General features: G+C 42.8%; 1 protein-coding gene across 3 annotated transcripts in view; it reads left to right on the forward strand.

Annotated features, from left to right (window-relative positions):
• The window catches only part of DTX2 (deltex E3 ubiquitin ligase 2), a 65,694-nt gene that overhangs the window by 17,007 nt on the left and 28,088 nt on the right, over positions 1–20,599 (forward strand). For all 3 annotated transcript variants that reach the window (XM_075264825.1, XM_075264828.1, XM_075264827.1), the window contains exon 3: positions 15,196–15,802. In XM_075264825.1, the coding sequence (XP_075120926.1) occupies positions 15,196–15,802 (607 nt within the window). The remainder of the gene's footprint in view (positions 1–15,195; positions 15,803–20,599) is intronic.

Below are 20,599 nucleotides of genomic sequence, written 5' to 3' on the forward strand. Positions count from 1 at the left end.
TTTTCAGACACAGGGATACCTAATGTGTATGTTTCACAGTAATGTTATACTTTTATATGTATTCTAGGGAAAGTAGGTGAACTTTTTATTTATTTTATTTTTTATTATATTTTTTTTTAAGTGTCACTGGTGTGTGAATAACTGAAACCAACACTCAGCGGTCTGGTATGACCTATACGTAGAGGGTGTGGCTTATAAAATGGGAGTGGCCTAAAATTGTTCATGGACTGTAATCAATGTAAAACATTTAATTAATCGTGATCGTAATCCAGGAATTTTTATTTTTTTTTACTATTTTATTATCCCCCCCCGCCTAGGGGGCTTGAACCTGCAATCATTTGATTGCAAGTCCCATAGACGGCAATACAAGTGTATTGCCATCTATGGGAGATTCTATACATTACTATCGCGGAGTGTCATAGACCAGCCGGGATAGTAATATATAGCTATGACAGGCCTGGGAGACTTCATTAGGCTCCCAGCTGTCATCGGAACAGGTCGCCTCCTGCAGCCTCGCCGTGCAGGAGCCGGCCTGCATCACTAAAGGTATGGGGCCGGTGGGGACCGGCCCCGGGGCTAACTAACAGCCGGGACCTGCGGAGGAGGAGCGGATTTACAGCATGCCACCGCTGGTTCTCTTCAGCGGCAGGAGCGTGGCAATCTGCAGGCCCCGGCAGCTAAGACAGTCCCCGGCATCTGCCGGTCTATTACAGAAGATGCCGGGGACTGTCTTAGCTGCCGGGGCCTGCAGATTGTCACGCTCCTGCCGCTGCAGAAAACCAGCGGTGGCAGTAGCGCGGCCATGCTGCAAATCCGCTCCTCCCCCCACATTCAGACTATAAGACGCACCCTCATTTTCCTCCGAAATTTGGGGGGAAAAAAAGTGCGTCTGATAGTCCGAAAAATACGGTATATCCTAATATAAATATATAAATATATATATATATATATATATATTATATATATATATATATATATATATATATATATATAATTTATTTATACACTATACTACTAATACTATACTTTACTGATATATTTATATATATATATATATATATATATATATATATATATATATATATGTGAAAGTTTGGATTTTTGTTACTCGATCACACAAAAATGGCTGAACGAATACATAGTTTGTAACCTCGATTAACACACAGGCTACTTTTTATGGCTGTACACTGATGACATTCGTGTGTCCCCGTGTGCTGCCTGTGCCGTTTATTAATGAAAGTTTGTTAGCACATGGTCGTGTGCAACTGGCTTAATAGAATTGAGTGGGAAAATGGCCTCTGGTTCACACATAAGATGAAGTGTAAGTTGGTGAGACTGATGGTTTCATTCCATGGACAGGGACCAGACTGGAGAGCAAATGGAGCTGGGGCAAGTGTTGTATCCATGCTGCCAGGCAAGCATTGTTCATCACAATGATTTTGACACCTATCATTGCCATAAATCGAATCCGGTAAGTTTGGGTTGATACTTGAGTTGTGGCCTCCACATGGAATCAGTCTCTGTGATGTGAATGCAGCAGCTACTGGAAAATTTAAAAAATTAAAATGGTCGTAGTTTTTGGGTGCAGTAGTTGCTGGGTGCTGGAAAAGGGGAGGGGGTGTTTTGGTTGTCTGTCTACCGCTTCCCTGAGCTTAAGGACTGAGGTTTTTTTCCCCCCACTTGGAATTCAGCCTGGCTGAATATAGGGTATCTGCAGTGCTCCTATTAACCCCTGCAGATCCCCTATATTCAGTAGACCGGGCACTTTCAGACACAGGGATACCTAATGTGTATGTGTTTCACAGTAATTTTATATGTATTCTAGGGAAAGGAGTGATTTAGAACTTTTATTTTTTTAAAGCTTTTTTTTTTTCACTATTTTATGGGAGATTCTATACTCTTGACTCGAGTATAAGCCGATGGGAGCTTTTTCAGGCTTATACTCGAGTATATACGGTATGCATGTTAAACAGTCCTCAGCTGTTAAATGTGAGTCACTTATTTATGAAGATTTTTTTTTTTTTATCCCTCAGTTTACATTCAGTTATGAGGATAGGTTATACAACAATATGCAATTTTACACCTCTCTAAGAAGTTATATCAAGTTGAAATATCTGCAGGTTCCTTCTGGGCAGTCTGTTCTATGGCTGTATAAGCCTTCATACATTGTGTCCTATCACAAGGCTCAACTCAGTTTGGGTGAGTTGAGCCTTGCACCAGCAGAGTGTTAGCCCCATTAAAATTCTTAGCCCCTAAAACGGTGGTTCCAGAACCATAACTCTGTGTTGGATTGATGCAGTGGATTGGACTAAGGACATAATCATTGACCATGATTTTGATTGGGAAATTGATAACATTTTGGCATCAAGTCCTGGGGGTAACTTTTATTTAGAGGACCGCAAAGGTGGAGAATTGGCTGCAACTACTACTACCGGTAATGGCCCTCTAATATCGGACTTTACATTACCTCTACATTGTTCTGATCAGGTGTTAATAGTCCAAACAACATACTCCAGTACTTTAGATGTAGATCAGAATCCACTTTCCCTTCCGACACCAGATTTAACCAAGCTTCACCATCATAATCCTGCTGAGATGGAGCCACTAAAGGAAACCTTGCCTTCAAAGGCATGTCCTGGAGCTTCGACTGAGCCAAATCTAAACACAGAGTCCTTTGGAACGGAACAAAATTCGCCAGCAGTGTTTTTGGCCCTTAGGGTGAGTTGAGCCTTGCACCAGCACGTGTCCCGTAACATCAGGCAGGCCCTAAGTTCTGCGCTAAGTTGCACAAAGTTCCACTTGACCACCGATGCATAGACAAGTGCATGCGGCCAAGGACGCTGCATCTCAATCGCGGTGCACTGGCTGAATGTAGTTGAGGCTGGGACCAGGTCGCAAACTGTGGTGTCCTGCCTTGTCTCCCCGCCCAATATTCCTGGCAGGAGAGCTGAAACACCACCACCCTCCTCTTCCTCTGCCGTTAAATCGACCCCAGCTACGAGCTGGAAACGCTGCAACACTGGCGTGGGGAGACCTCAACAAGCTGTGCTGAAGCTCATCAGCTTGGGGGACAGACAGCACAGTGCCTCCGAGGTCAGGGATGCCATCCTGGATGAGATGGCAATGTTTTTTGCCCCGCTGCACCTGGGCCCAGGTGCAGGTTGGCGTATGTGATAATGGTCAGAACCTGGTAGCAGATCTGGAGCTTGCCAGACTCAAACACGGTCCACACATGACCCATGTTTTCAACTTGTTGGTGCAAAGGTTTTTTGAAACCTACACCATTGTGCCTGATATACTGGTCAAAGTGCGGCCATTTTCGTAAGCGAGAAGTAGCCTCTGCTAGGCAGAAAACATTCAGAGCACACTCCTGTCATCTTCGCACCGTTGGCTGGCGGGGGAAGACGAGGGGGATGAAGTGGCATTTCATGTCACTGTCCCACACGAGTCTTGAGGGTGAAGTTCAGTGCATCCCATTGCTCATGCACGGATGGTGTGAAGGGGAGTGGAAAATGGAGGAAATGGAGTGACCCTTACAGTGGAGGGCAGCAAAGTCATGTCAAGTAACACACTGGCACACATGGCTGACTTCATGTTGGGTTGCTTTTCAAGAGACAAACGCATAGTTCACATCATGGAGAGCAAACAATACTGGATTGAACAAAAAATTGGATTGAGCTGATATAGCATGACTGAATTGCTGTGTATCACACTTAGCTTTTGGGGGGTAGACCCTTAAAAATTGGATTGACCATACATGGCCTGACTGAAAGAATGGCTGTCTCCCACTTAGCTTGGGGGGGTAGACCCTTAAAAATTGGATTCAGCGTACATAGCCTGACTGAATTTCAGTGTCTCTCAACTAGGTTTTGGGGGTACACACTCTGGATATCTGGATTGAGCGTACATAGCAGGACCTAATTGCTCTGTATCCCTGTTTTGGGGTTACACACTGCCTGAAAAACTTGTTTGCACATATATAGGAAGAAGTAACTGCTGTGGATTCCTGCTATTTTGTGGGGGAGACTCCAAATAAAATCTGGTTTGCACGTATATAGCAGGAGGTAACTGCTCTGTATTCCTGCAAATTTGTGTGTGTGGGGGGGGCACCCCAAAGAAAAGCTGGTTTGCACGTATATAGCAGGAGGTAACTGCTCTGTATTCCTGCAAATTTGTGTGTGTGGGGGGGGGCACCCCAAAGAAAAGCTGGTTTGCACGTATATAGCAAGAAGTAACTGCTGTGGATTCCTGCTATTTTGTGTGGGGACACCCCTAACAAAAGCTGGTGTGCACGTATATAGCAACAAGTAACTGTTCTGTATCCCTGTTTTCCACAGTCCGTGGAAAGCTGGACTCCTGTCCCTGCAGTGTATAGCTCTGTTGTTCTTCGGTTTTTCCCTGCCTATCTGAAGCTAATGCCTATCTAGCCCTCAGCAGATATGTTTCTCTCCCTATCTCTGACCGCAAATCTGGCGAATATGGCGGCGGCCGTTCTTACAAATGGGAGGTCACATGTTTTCGGCAGCCAATGGGTTTAAATTTTTTTTTCACTGCCTCCGTTGTTGTAGTTCCTGTCCCACCTCCCCTGCACAGTTATTGGTGCAAAAAACGTGCCAGGGAAGGTGGGAGAAGATACGAATTTTTACTGCGTATGCCGCGTGGTATTCGATTGGGAACGAATACCGCAAACGGCCTGATATTCGATCGAATACCTATTCGATCGAATGGTGTTCTCTCATCTTTATCAATCATCTTTCCATGTACCCCCACAAGGTATAATCCTCCTACAGTCAGCTGTACATTATATGCCCCCACATTATAATGTTCCCTTCCAACTGCCCCACAGTATTAAGTCCCTCTCCTGGTGTCCTAGTTTAAACTGGTGGAAACTAAAGTGGACATGAAACTGGAACAGCTGGAGGGGGACGTTAAACCGGAGGGTGACATTAAACTGGGGGCAACTAGAGGCAGACAGGTCTCTCTCTTTCTCTCTCTCTCTCACTCACTCACTCACTCACTCACTCACTCACTCACTCTCACACTCTCTTCTCCATACATTCCAGTGTGTGGAGGTATCTGAAAACAGAAAAAAAAAAAGTTGATGGCCTGGAGCAGCGGTCAGTCAAAATAACATTTATGTGAATAGCCCTGTTCACTGACATTGAAATGAATGCTTTAAAAAATAAGGGTACAGTGCGGCACTCAACTCCTATAGACTAAGAAATAGCCTGGCTGTACGTACACTGGAAAACTAACCAACTCAAACTTGAAACCATACAAAAGATAATCAGCAATCCGATGTTATTTATTTATTTTTTTTCTGCAGAATGTATTTATTAAACAATTTGTTGTAAGATGCATCGACCATTCATTGAGTGCTGTTGCATAATTTTTTGTATTGAAATCAATGCCTTTGTTACGTCCATTAAAAAAAATATTTTAAGACGTCGCAAGGTCATTATTCACTGACTTGTGAATGTAGCCAGAGAGAGAGTCAAACAAAATTGAATATTTTACCCAAACAGGGAATTGCAAACTGCCTGTTTCACTGTGCCTATGGGGTCTGCTGGGTTTCCGCCAATTTTAGGGTCCATTCACACGGAGGAAAATGGTGAGAAATTTGGTGTGGAATTTCAGGCCTGAAAAAAAAAAAAAAGCCTCCTGTTGACTTCAATGGATTCCTTTTTTTGCTAGTAATGGGAGGCATTTTTTTCAGTGCTGTAATTCCACACCAAATTCCTCACCATTTTCCTCCATGTGAATGGACCCTTATACTGATATCGATGGACAGAAAAGTCCTCCTTGCAGGACTTTACTCTCTGCTGATTTTAAGCGTAATGTGAACAGTCTCGTGCGGATACTTGAACGCTAGTGTAATTAGATTGTGGCTGGATGGACTGAACATCGAATTCATAAATATATAATTGAATATGGCTAACAGATTTTAGATAGGTATGTTCTAAGGTTGGTAGATTTCGGATTTGCAAACAAAATCAATTCAAGATTGAGCTTCATTTTCAGTAAAGAATAACCAAGTGAGTCTGGCCCCTGGATTCATCCCGTCTCTACCTACATTATTTTGTCCTCCCTTGGTATATGTAGTTAAGGAAATCTATGGACATCCCCACCCCACCTTCCAGCTGTCAGAATCTTTTTTTGTACAGATGCTTTGCTTGTTAAAAATATTACATCCTGTTATTCTAGTCAGCTTCCTGGGAAGCGTCTACTGTCCATCTGTTTAAAATTATTATATACATGTATTGTTAAGCTGTGTAACAGTGTTGTAAAGGGTTACGTATAGTAAATAAACCAAACTTAACAATGTATTTATTGAAAGATGGTTTAACTGAAAATGCATATTTAGCTGTAACTTTGCCTCTCACTTATGTCATGTTTGCTCAGATTGTTAAAAACACAAGATGATTTCCTCGTTCATATGCATAACAAGAATTGGCCTTTTGGCAGCAAATGCGGCTTCTTGTTACCATCCTAGATTTACTGCAGTTAACAGTGCATTTTACTTAAAGGGGTTGTCTAGGAGATAATCACTTTTTCTACACCAGTTTTCTGGCATAGAGGAGTGATACTGTGGAATACACTTAGCCCTTTCTTGCAACAAACGTGCAGCACAAGCCCCAATCTGTGCCTTGCTCGCCAAATTGTGTTAATATGATTAGGGCGGGGATGCCTTGATTATTATTCATTATAACGCACCAGTTTTCTGGATTCAGTTATAATGGAAATCTACCTCCGTCTCTAACATGCCTAAAAATCCATTCTGGCGCAGGGCCGCAGCCTCTTCATAAACATGTCACTGTGCCGGTTGAGCCCTTAATTTTTCTCCCGAACACGTAGGAATAGCCTTAAGAAAGGCTATTCTTCTCCTACTTTTAGATGTCTTCTACGCACCGCCGTTCGATAGAAATCCCAGTTTTCTTCTGTATGCAAATGAGTTCTCTCGCAGCACTGGGGGCGGTCCCCAATCCTGAGAGAGAAATCTCCAGCGATGCCGCGTCTCTCTGCGTCTTCTTCCATCTTGGGTTTCGAACTGCTAGGCATACGCAGTCGGCTCTTCCATCGGGCCTCGGGCAGAGACCAGTGAACAGAATTTAAGGTGGATTTCACTTCATACCCCATCTGCAAAAAATTCTGTGTGAACTTACCCCTACATAAATCATAATACGTAAACGTTTTAGAAACAAAAAAAAAATTGTGTAAATATATATGTAAATAAATAAATATATATTTTTTTAAAAAAAAATTATATACTTTTTTTGTTTTTAAAAGTTTTATGTATTATGATTTATGTAGAGGTAAGTTCACACTTTTTTTTTTTTTTTTTTTTTTTTTGGGGGGGGGGGGCTGGTAGGTTATGAAGTGCAATCCACCTAAAATTCTGCTTAAAGCAGACCTTTCATGTCCTCATGCAATATGTGGTTTTATGTACTAAATTCAGTGCAATGTCAGTTTTCCTGCTATGTGCCCTGGGGCTGGAGATATCAATGACATTAATTTTGGCACCGATATCTCCCCACTGTGAAAAGAGCGGGCCTGTACTGTCAGAGGTGGCGATCCTTACCGCCCAGTGATGATGCTGAGCTATGAGGAACGCCCAATATCTCCAGCCCTGGGGTACATACGGGGAAAGCCGACAGTGCACAGAATTCATCGAATAGCCATACCACTTTAAAATCTTTAATGTTCTTATTTCATGTCAGCTGTTCTTTTCTTGCTTGCTCATCCATGAGACTGAATCCACATTTGTGTGTTATTGAAACAAATGCTCTAAATATAGTCAAAAAAGTTTCCTACACACACACTGTTTCCAAAGACTCAAGGCTATTATGAGGTTGAATAATATGTCATTTATGATAGCAAAAGCCCATATAGGGTGTCTCAAGTTTCTTCTTAAAACCTGAGATAGATATGGCCTATTCTGAAAGGTGTCCAAAAAAAGTCACTTGGGTTTGAGACTTTGAAATTGTCACAAGTTATGTTTTTACACCACCTTCACCACTTTACAAAAAGAGGGCTTGGCAAGGTCATACTGTGGGTAATGCCATATTTGTAATTTATGCCAAATTTCTGTTGTAAATGATATCTAATCCAGCTGTTGTAGATTTTAGTATCTGTGCACCGGACTGCCATAGAATGTGCCTAATTTATGACTAGATCCATGGCCAGCATCAGCACCCCATTTACCTGAGCAAGTGCCAGACCACAATGATAGCGGTTGGGGAAATCCTGGTTCCCCAACTGCTATACATGCTGCTAATGGAAAGGTGCCTGGCAATCACCAGGCTCCTTTCCCATGGATGTTAGCGCAGGGGAGGCGATTTAAAAAACAAACAAACAAACATACATATACTCTCCTATCTGGGACTCTGCATTCACTCCAGAGCTCTTCAGGCAGGTGACTGAGGTAACGCTCCCCAGAAATCACTGCTGGGGCCTGCGATTGGCCCTAGCAGTCACATGGGGGCGTGCCAGCATAATGACATTATGGTGCCCCAAGTGACCACTGAGGCCCAATCACAGGCCCCAGCAGAGACGTCTGGGGCTTGTGACGTCATTCACCAGGCAGAAGAGGACCGAGCAAAGGAGCGAGGATATCCAGGAGAGGGGATAAGGATAAGATATTCAGGAGTGACTATAAGTGTTTATTTTTTTTAATCACTTCTCCTTGGCCTCTGATTATTCTACTCTGGGGTCTGAGGTGACCCCGGAGTATAATAGATTTCGCCCTTAAATCAGCATCAGATTCCTCCCTCGTTCTGCCTCCTACTGAAACTAATTGGAGCAGGAAGCTGGAAAAAAAGTATTCTGGTTCTTGCTGGAGACTCTGCAGTGGATTTGGAGGCCGCAGCTTGAGACTCCCCACTGGTTAGACTCCTTCATTTGGGCCTAACTAGTGGTGGAAGCCGCAACAGAATACTAATGCTCTGCACCGTAAATCAGGGGCAGAAAATAAAGAAGAATCCAAGACACATCTCCACCTCTTTGCTTTCCAATATCTGAACAGGTTGTATATACTTGTATGGAATGGGCTGTAATACAGTCCACTCCTGTGGGTCTCCCTCAGCAAAAATTGTAAAAGATAGAAAAACACAGAGCACACTTTATAGTGCAGATAGTCTATTCACCTTTTTAGATAATTGTAATGAATGTATCAGACCTGGTGGCCTCTCACCTGGTTTGGTTGTGACAGCTAATAAAATCTATTGGACCTGTGAGCGCTGTCCTGCCCTATTCCTCTCCCTCAGCAAAAAAACCACCCAATTTCGATTGTTTTGTTTTTTTGCTGCAGTGTGCATGAGTTACTCCAAAAGGGGTTCACTGCAGCTCTGTCGCCCAAGAGCCCACACAAACCTAGAGCCGGCACTGACCAGATCTATCCCTCATCATAAATTGGACTTATTCTCCCGTCAGAGATCGACTGCTGTAGAATATGTTGTCTAGATAAATCCTCCCCCTTTTTCCCCCACAAATGACTCTGTTAAATACTTTATTCCATTTCCTGTACAGTTAGCAGAATTGGTCTGTTCCTGGCTGACTTTCAAAGGAGGAAGCAGTATGGGAATGATCAAAAAGCTGGGGTCGGCACACTGGACGTATTCATAGAAGAAATAGACCTGTGAAGCCTAATAGTATAGTTTACTACTACTTGTCTGGCATTGTAAATTCAGCTCATTTCTAGCATGTTACCAGGAGATTTACTTGAGCTTTTCCTTATATTACGGTGACTATGTATGTATGTATTGCTGGGTTTCATGGTACACAGACTTTACCTGCAGACTTCTCATTCTGTTCATTTCAACTGCTGTCCTATTTACCTGCTGGAAAAGAGAGAGAGAGAGTACTAGCTAAATAGCTCCGGGACTTGCTAGCTGTCTGAAGACTGAATGTGCTAGCTACCATAGGCGATAGACTGATTGTGATCAGTGGTTTATGTAGATGACCCTCTATTTGCACCTGAAGCAGAGAGAGGGCAGTATGATAAGATAAGATAATCCTTTAATAGTCCCACAGTGGGAAAATTTCAGTATGTTACAGCTGCAAAGTAATACAGATACAGGATAATACACAGTGATATATTACAGAAGTAGACACACATATGCTGAGAAAGATATACTAGGAGTCCATAGCAGCTTAGGAACAGAGAAGAAAGAAGGAGGACTCATAGTCATTTAGTTCTCTGTGTGGAGTGATCTTTGCTTGGTCTGATGTAGATTATACAGCCTGATCGCGGTTGGAAGGAAGGGCTTGCGATAGCGCTCCTTCTCACACTTGGGTTGAAGTAGACGGTCACTTACAGTACTGCCCAGTGCCATCAAGGTCTCATACATGGGGTGGGATTTGTTCTTGTATAGCCTTCTACAGTATCTGCAACAAGACACGCTAAATTACATTGACTTCCTATCTGTGATTTGGGAAGAAAATGTCTTTACATAAGTACTTTAAATGAGGATCCAAGTACACTTTTTGAGATGCCCATTCAATTCCCCATGTTTCCTGGAAGCCATCATAGATATTAGAGTATGGTGTTTGTGTGGAAATGACATCATATAACCTTTTCTTTCTTGTCCCAGCAATGTTGTTGTCTCCTCTTTTAAGTAGATTTTCTAATGAGCATCTTCTGCCCCCTTTTGTCATGAAGTAGCTTCCAGTGAAGTATATCAACTTTTTCTCGTGCCAGGCGGTTCTATAAACAGGTGTCTGTTTGAAGGATGAGCCCTGGGAATAGTAAGTAGCATGCCTCAGCTGTTTCACTGAAGAAGCTGAGTAAGCTTGGATGTTAACTGGCGTGAACCATTGCGCTAACAACAATGATGGGAAATTCTGCATCACATCTGCACTTCTGAAGTAATGAGAATCTGGGAGAAGTTGCCAAGAAAACTGGCTGTGTGCATCTTTGTTTCAATGTTACGTTTGGGATTGTTAATTAGTTTCAGGCATCATAAGGCAAATTCAAGTAAGATCCTCTATAAAAGCTGCAATGAGGACCCTGAGGGAATGCTGCCGTTTGTTATATTTAACAGTCAAATGGTGTTTATTTAATAATATAGGAAGCTAATAAAAGTAGACCTGTGTGCATCCATCCCCAGGGGACAGAAGCTGCAATACATTCCTGTATGTGATATCTAGAGTACCGCTGACTCCTGAGCCTACACAGACTGCAAGGAGATTCCTGTACATGCTGTGCAGCCACTAAAAAAAAGTGAGGCTGCAGCTTGGTCAATAAAAAAATAAAAATAAAATTGTACCATGTGGTCTAAGGATGATCACTATTCTAATAACTAATATTTTACTACACATGTTAACAAAGTATGTGGTACACAGATTCATAGAGTGGATCTTACAGTATTAGGGTGCATGCACACTGAGTAACGCCGGGCGTGTATGAGAGCCGTACACGCCGGCATTACAGCAGACTGCCGAACACTTCCCATTCACTTCAATGGGAGCGCTCGTAACAGCGGCGTTTACGAGCGCTCCCATTGAAGTGAATGGGAAGTGTTCGGCAGCCCTGCTGTAACGCCGGCGTGTACGGCTCTCATACATGCCCGGCGTTACGTAGTGTGCATGCACCCTTAAGGGTGCATTCACACTGAGTAAACGCTAGCTTATTCTGAACGTAAAACACGTTCAGAATAAGCGGCGTCTAAAGCAGCTCCATTCATTTCTATGGGAAAGGGGATACGAGCGCTCCCCATAGAAATGAATGGGCTGCTTCTTTCACTCCGTGCAGTCCCATTGAAGTGAATGGGGAGTGCCGGCATATACGGCAAGCTCTGCTCATGCCGGAGCGTACACGCCGGCACTCCCCATTCACTTCAATGGGACTGCACGGAGTGAAAGAAGCAGCCCATTCATTTCTATGGGGAGCGCTCGTATCCCCGCTCCCATAGAAATGAATGGAGCTGCTTTAGACGCCGCTTATTCTGAACGTGTTTTACGTTCAGAATAAGCTAGCGTTTACTCAGTGTGAATGCACCCTTAAGGGTGCATGCACACTACGTAACGCCGGGCGTGTATGAGAGCCGTACACGCCGGCGTTACAGCAGGGCTGCCGAACACTTCCCATTCACTTCAATGGGAGCGCTCGTAAACGCCGCTGTTACGAGCGCTCCCATTGAAGTGAATGGGAAGTGTTCGGCAGTCTGCCGTAATGCCGGCGTGTACGGCTCTCATACACGCCCGGCGTTACGTAGTGTGCATGCACCCTTAGGGTGCATTCACACTGAGTAAACGCTAGCTTATTTTGTAGAGTAAAATTACACTTGTAAATTTTGCTATCCCATTGACTTCAATGATATTTTTTTACAAGTGTAAAAATACGCCAGTAAAAATACGCATGTAAAAATACGCCTGTAAAATATCATTGAAGTCAATGGGATAGCAAAATTTACAAGTGTAATTTTACTCTACAAAATAAGCTAGCGTTTACTCAGTGTGAATGCACCCTAAGGGTGAGCACCAGACATGGGTGTATATCTCCATCTAGACGGATCCACATGAGCTATTAACCCATTCTACAAGGTATATATAAAAGAAAACAAAGTATCAACCTATACTCTGGCTACGTGGAAATTGGACTGCAAGCTTAATATGAAATAGTGGCCATTGGGGCATGGCGGTTGTTTAATGTAGAACCTTTTAATACTGTTTTGTTTTTTTTTGTTGTTTTTTTTTAAAGGTTTCTCATTAATAAGGAAATGTTTTGGTGTTCACCATGCAAGACGGCCTAATTGTTTTGAATCCTTTTGAGACCCCTGTAAGAAGAGAAGTTACTTCCCTCCCTCTTTCGATGTCATCAGTAACCTGGGATGCTGACTCTTATCTGACACAACCTTGATGGGGAAATATGTGCTTGCTCTTACTAGATTATGTTCCACACCCTACAGGCATTAACTCTTTGTGCAACCCCACTGAGTTATACCACTGTTAATTGCTGTAGAGGTCCTTCCTATGTAGGCTAATATGACAGCTACTTGGAATAACATACAAAATATTCACTGACACAAAGACATGTAAGGGAATAGTCTGCGTACTCTCATGCAAAGGATGTATTTATACTCTTCCGGATGGTTACCTATGGTTGAGTAGCTGAGGAGCTATACAATGTGTGTGTGTGTATGTGTATATATATATATATAATATATATATATATATATATATATATATATATATATATATATATATATATTACAATCTGCAGGCCTCCTCTCCCTGATTGTTGGCCATAATGCCTCACTTCATGGCCTAATAACTAGGTGCACTTTTTTGAAACTTCCTCTTCCTGTGCCAGAGGTCATCAGAGACCATGAAACGGTTTCCTTGATCTGTAATATACTGTAAATGCTGTCAGTAATTATAGTGGGTAACACAGCTTTCTTTTCATCTGTATTATTTCACAAATGTAACGTGTGTTTTTTTGTTTTTTTTTGTCTGTCTTCACATATCCCCTTGCTAACAAAAGTGGGAGAGTGCATTTCAGCCACACATAACATTATTGCGAAAGTCTATTTAAGAAATGTGGCGTTTTCAGGCAGGAGGAAGTCAAGCTTGTGATGCTGATAGTTTTGTATTACAAAGCTGATTAAAATGTGAAGGAAAGGACAGTGGATAATCTGGTGGGAACTCATCTGTCCTCCCAGTACCTCTGAATGTGTCAGTAAGAGATGAATGTGTGTGCTCTGAAAACTGATGTGATTAAAATGACTCCTCAATATTAGGTAACCAGAGTTAACAGATATATATTGTGTTAAAGGACTCGCTGAATTCTAATGTGTTACTGTAATGTCACTGTTATAAGTCGGCTTGTGAAATTTCTCTTCCCCCCCCCCCCCCCCATTAGATATTCCCAAATCAGATTTGAGTAGAAAAAAATGTGTTTATGCACCTCGGCAAGAGCAGCCACAAAGTGGTAGACAGGGAAATGTTACTAAGTGCTGAGATGCATACGGAAGAGTTGCCAGTATTCTGCTAACTCTGGAGCTACAGAGTTGCAGACCTTATCAGACATTAATATCAGTGTGAACCCTGAGCCAGGAGCTTCCTTGCATGTTCTTCCGTGGCTAAGTATTTTCATGCAAGCCTTATGCTGAGTTCACACTGAGTTATTTGGACCAGATTTTGACGCAGAATCCAACCCAAAAAACACCTCCCATAGATTTCAATGGGAGCCGTTCGCTTCTTTTTTCCACTAGTGAGCAGAAAAAAAAGCGAGCTGCCCTATCTTGACGCAGATTCCGCTACTGAATCCGCCATGGTGTCCACGGCGCGAGACTCTTTCCCGACTAGGCCCATTCATTTGGGCCTAATCTGGAGCGTGTTGCCACGATTGGATGCCAATGCACCCCCATAGACTATAATTGGGTTAGCTGGGTGTCCATCAGGTTTTAGTTGTTTTTATACTGAAAATCGTCAGAGAAAAAAGTCCTCCTTGCAGGACTTCTCTATCCGTTGATTTTTGACGGTTTCTTCACTCTGTTCACCCATCTCCTCTTTTTCCTACCCTCTGACACCTATGACACCAGTTACAAGAAAGACTTCTCATTAGTTGATCACTTGTATAATATAATTGATTTGAAGTTGGAGTCTAAAACTTTTTTTCTGACAAGGCAATTACTACAGCCCTGCTATAGTCTACAACCCTCCATCATCACAACCGCTGTTATGTAGAGCAGCTTTATGCTGCCACTAACCAGATGTTATACTGTAAGTGAATTTGAGTTGTATATGATTTTGTTTTTGTGAGACGGCACAAGAAAAAAATAATCAAAATGTGATTGTAAATGTAGAGAATTAGGGCCCGTTCAGACAGGCACAGAGGGAGCAGATTATGGTGCGTAATACACGTCATAATCCGCCCCCTCACAATGGTGGTCTATGGAGACCGCCAGGCGGGCTGTCCTTTCTTCAGGTGGATTCTGCGGCTCGTTGAGTTGTGGCATCTGCCTGGCGGCAGAAACCTCTGGAGTCGGCCCATTCATTTGAGCCTACTCCGGAGGGGGAAGCCGCGACCGCAATACTCGTGGCAGGCGGCTTTTGACCCGAGAGTAACGTCAGTAGCGTCACTCTCTGTGGCAAAAAGTGCCCCCCCATGTGAACTTAGCCTTAGGATTATGTGAGACCTAATGTAAATATATTTATTATTGACCTTATATTTTCACTTTTTTTTTCCTCCCCCAGGAACCATGCGCTATGTGCGAAAAAGCCTTTATTCATTAGACTCTGCACCTGCCAAGGGAATTTGTTGGGAATGGATCAATGACGATGGCTGTTGGACTCCTTATGAAACACAAATTTGCATATTTCTAGAGGAAAACTTTAGCAAGGGCAAACCATCTATAGATCTTGGAATATTTGGACTTTGCTACCACATTGACTTTCTCCAGTTTGTTCAGACAAATCAGGTCACTGGTTTTCAAAGGAAAGTGCAGAGATTTTTCGATATTCCTTATCCCATAACCTCAAAGGTGGGACCCGCACATAAATCATCTGCCTGTGCATGTCACCAGTGTCTTGCAAGTAGTGGTGCAGGGCCTATGCCTGTACGATATAGACATTCAATGATTAACTTGTCTACTTCCTCAAATTACCCAAACACCAGTCGGACATCTAACAGTGGTGCTGGTTATCTACCTTATCCCAAACCTACAATGACTAGTGCAAAATCGGCACCAAAGCTGAACAGCACCTGGCTACCCCCATCAACTTCAATGCAGTTCCCTGGTCCATCTTTTGCTCCCAATGGAATACAATTTCTTGGGCCTTCTCCTTCTACTAACGGAATAAGGTAAACACTCTATGCTAAATGCTGTAATCTTTTTAACACGTTTTTAGTATGAATGCCTAAATAAGATTCTTCTGTGTCTAAATTTTGCTGTTTACACCCCAATTATGGTGCCCCCTGGTGTTCTTTTGATTCTCCCATAAGTTGTTCACCTTATGAATTTCTGTGGCTTCTAGAATACAAGGGATTGCTTGTCTGTGCAGGTACAGAAGGATCCAGGTTGTTTGACTCTAAAAATGTAGAAAAAAACCCAAAAAAAACTAAGTAAATAGCTGAAGGGACGCTCCTCGTGTGTGGAATGCAAACTGACAAGGCGGGTATCAACTATTTCACCCAACAGTCCTGGACTTGAATACACAAAATATACCAGGGCCCAGAATCTCATTCACATCCAGTAATGGAGAGAACAAAACTCAACTCCATTAGTATCCACAGGTCCAACTGGAGACTCCAGCAAGAAGAAGAAACAAAATATCTACCAAGTGCTCAGGGCAAACGTTAAGACTCCCAGAAATAACAGTAAAACATGGTGCTTACTACAACATGAGGGAAGTGGGTATTTTGGCTCATTTACCCTTCCTGAATATCTACACAAATTCTACACAAGGTGTAACAGGTTAAATGGTGTAATAATTCCTGGACAGGGCTCATAGACACAGTTGTATTGCTGTCTGTAGGACAAGTAATCCTAATAATCTCAGGTTCAAGCCCCCAAAATATTAAAAAAAAATAATAATTTTTGATTTGCCATTTTGTCTTCCCAAAAACGTAGTAAGTTACAGGTGTCAGAATATGATGACTAAAATAGTTTTTTGCATTTTTAAAAGTTTTACTAAATTTGGTATCTGTGTGATCATTTTGACCAAAGAATATGAAAAACGTAATTATTATTGCACGGAGAGCGCCATAAAAATGTAATCTTAAATTTAATATTTGTACATGGAAGATGGTTATGGCTTTCCTGCTTAAAAGCGACCTTTTAGCATAATTGTATTGCTTGCTTATTTAGATTTCTTGATATAGTGCTTTCATATTCTGTAGCACTTTTATCATTAAAAAATGTTTATTAAAAGTTTTACAATTAACAGAAAACTGACGCAAACCTGGGAAACAACAAATGCTTTATAACATTGCGTGGTTATGATGGCCGCTTTCAGCAGAAAGCCGATCAATTTGCGTATATGTTTAGGCAATTTACATGGGAAAATCAATAGGGAGACGGGAGTTGGGTTATACTTCAACTCAACACCTGTGACCAGTTTGATAATTCTGCATATTTCATTCCAAAAAGGACGTACCCTTTCCACCAGATGGGCAGCATAGTGCCCTGGTTAGTTGCACATCTCCAACAGCTCTCTGATGTTGAGGGGAACATCTCACAAAGGATAGAGGCAACTCTATACCAGTGTAAGACGATTTCATAGTTCGTCTGCTCCACTTTGTATGAAATGGAAAATTTGTTTCAGGACTGAAATGTGACGAGCCACACATCTGGTGGAAAGGAGGTTGCTAGTTCTCTCTCCCAGTCCACAGTAAATTGTAGCACAGGGTTGTCGTTCCTTACCACCCAGCAATGACACTGAGCGGTGAGGAATGCCTCCACCCCCCCTTCCCCCAGTACTCGTCATCATGGACTGTAAAGAACGCCCCCTCTCACAGTACAGTGCTATAGACGCTACTGTGAGAAAGGGCGTTCCTGACAGACTGTCAGAAACGCCCTACTGACACTGAAGAACTACGGTACCGGAACCGATAGCTCTTCAGCGGGGGCACAAAATGGGAAAGCCGATTAATTCAGCGCACTGTCTGCTTTCTAGCGGTGTATTACACTGCATGTGCCCCTGAGGACATCAAAGGTCCTCTTTTAATAAATGGTAGAGTTATTGCATATATAAACGGAATGTATACTGGCATCATGTCTGTTATATCAGTATTCCACATTATGTAAATTGATACATGTGTATAGACAGCTATATTCGGGTAATATGGGCTCGTTCTTTAACCCCTTCCCGACATGCGCCGTAATAGTACAGCGCGTGTCGGGTCTGTAACTATGGCGACCGCCCGGGAGCCGGGCGGCCGTCATAGCCGCCGGGTGTCTACTGCTTCAAGCAGTAGACAACCGGCTCTAATGCCTCCGATCGGTCCCCGGACCGATCGGAGGCATTAACCCCTCCGGCGCTGCTGTCAAAGGCGCCGGAGGCGCCATCTTCCCGGCGGCGCATGGGCGCCGCCATTTTGGCAGGGATCGCCGGCTCCTGGAGCATGCTCCAGGGCCGACCCCCCGTTGCCATGACAGCCGGGAGCCTTGTTAAGGGCTCCCAGCCAGTCTGCAAATTCTCTCTTTTGCAGGCTGGTGTATACAGCCTGCAAAAGAGATGATGCTTTTTTGCAATGCATTGCAATGCATTAGCATTGTAATGCATTGCATTAGTGATCAGACCCCCTGGGGTTCAACACCCCTAGGGGGTCTAATAAATGCAAAGAAAAAATAAAAAAAAAGTAAAAAAAAAATATAAAAAGTATTAAAAGTTCAAATCACCCCCCTTTCCCTAGAACAGATATAAAAGTAGTTAAAAACTGTGAAACATATACATGTTAGGTATCCCCGCGTCCGAAATTGCCCGCTCTACAAATCTATACAAATATTTTTCCTGTTCGGTAAACGCCGTAGCAGGAAAAATAGTCAAAAGTGCCAAACCGCCTTTTTTTCACTGTTTTAATTCTGCTAAAAATTTGAATAAAAAGTGATCAAAGCAATAACATTTCCCGAAAATGGTAGAACTAAAAAGTACACCCGGCCCCACAAAAAAAGACGCCCTATGCATCCCCGTACACCTATGTATAAAAAAGTTACGGCCGTCGGAATATGGCGACTTTTAGAAAAAAAATTTTTTAACACCGTTTTGGAATTTTTTTTAGGGGTCAAAATGTAAATAAAACCATATAAATTTGGTATCCCTGGAACCGTACCGAAACACAGAATACAGGGGACATGCCATTTTGGCTGCACAGTGAACGCCGTAAAACCAAAGCCCGTAAGAAAGTCGCAGAAATGCATTTTTTCTTCAAATCCACCCCATTCTGAATTTTTTTTCCTGCTTCCCAGTACATTATATAGAATAATTACTGGTGGCATCATGAAGAAAAAATTGTCCCGCAAAAATTAAGACCTCATATGACTCTGGGAGCGGAGAAATAAAAAAGTTATGCGGTTTAGAAGGAGGGGAGTCAAAAACGAAAAACGAAAATCAAAAAATGCCATCGGCGGGAAGGGGTTAATCACCGCTAGATAAATTAATAGATGTATTTAAGGGACTTATGAAGTCCCATGAGGACAATGTGGGAGAGTTCACAAACACTGGCGTATTGTATGGCATATGTCCCCTGTACTAGCGCAGAATGTTGTTAATTCATGCTGAGGCAACGTGTGCTTTGTCTCTAAATAGCTCAGATGACCAAAGCTGAGTGTCCTAGTACGGGCCAGCAATAGTGACATTAGCTCCAGTATGTTGTTTTTTATTTTTTTCTGTTCTGTTTTTTTATCACTACCACCAGTATATTGTATAGCAGACTGAATGGAGTGGGGGGAGGATGGTGAGGCCTGGCAATTCATGGGAATTGTTTGACATTTTTAATTTCCCTCAGTGTAGGTTAAAGGGGTACTCCCACGTCGCATACTCACCCGTCTTTGTTCCTCTAAAATCTTCTGTCTTCCGGCTTTGTTTCGTCATTGGTGGGCGGGGTCACATATGCAAAGCCAAGCGGCGAGATGCCGCCGGCCCTGCGTACGCGCTCATACACCAGTCTACTCTTCACAATGAAAATACAGACCCGACACCCTGCGGGTCTGTATTCGCATTGTGGAGGCTAGACTGGTGTATGAGCTTGCACGTAGGGCCGGCGGCATCTCGCCGCTTGGCTTTGCATATGTGACAGCGGAGTGGAACAGCAGCGCTTCTGCCGCTGCTGTCTTCATGCAGGGCAGAAGCATAGCGATGTTGCTGGCTTCACTTGTGCCGGCGTCTAACCCTGTATTGGCGGCCCCTTCCCCCAAAGGGTAAACTACCCCCCCCCCCCTCCAGGCTCGCTCCCGTGCACTTAGCCCCTCCTCTCTCCCCCCTCAGAGCAGGCTGATACATCACTTGACTCAGGAGCAGCTAGGTCAGAGCTGTGGCCACAAATAAATGAATAAAGTAAGATAGTGGACAAACAAAGCAGTTTTGCTGAAGCAATGTATTTAGGAAAAGTCTTACATTCACATTAATAAGCAGTATAGATAGGATCCTTGTGACGGGACAACCCCTTTAATGTCACAGGCAGCTTGTGCTAACATGATCTGCCTGTAACTTTAACAATTGCTACTACTATACGCACGTGCACATGATGTTTACTTGTCTCATCAATTCCTGTGGTGGTTCAATTCCAGCAAATAAATAGGAGTTATAGAATTTTCCACTATTTTTCTGTATCCTTTCTCAGGATTTTCTAGATCTTTGCTTGCTGTCATTCTTTGTTTACTTTCATTGGATAAAAATTAGTTTGTGGTCATGGAATGAATACACAAGTGCATAGCCCCTTAAAGTCACTTCTTAGGAATCAGACCTCTTGTAACAAGCCAGGCAGCTGTTTGTCTATCACATGACCATGGATTGACTTTTTACCACTGTAAATAAGCAGAATGAATATCCTCAAGCAGAGAGCTAGAAAACCGTGAGGAATCTATACAGAAAGTGTATTGGAAAATTGTAGAAGTTTCCATTTTACAATATTTGTTTGCTGACACTTAACAATAACTTT

This window comes from Leptodactylus fuscus, chromosome 2 (genome assembly GCF_031893055.1).
Source record: "Leptodactylus fuscus isolate aLepFus1 chromosome 2, aLepFus1.hap2, whole genome shotgun sequence".
NCBI lineage: Eukaryota > Metazoa > Chordata > Amphibia > Anura > Leptodactylidae > Leptodactylus > Leptodactylus fuscus.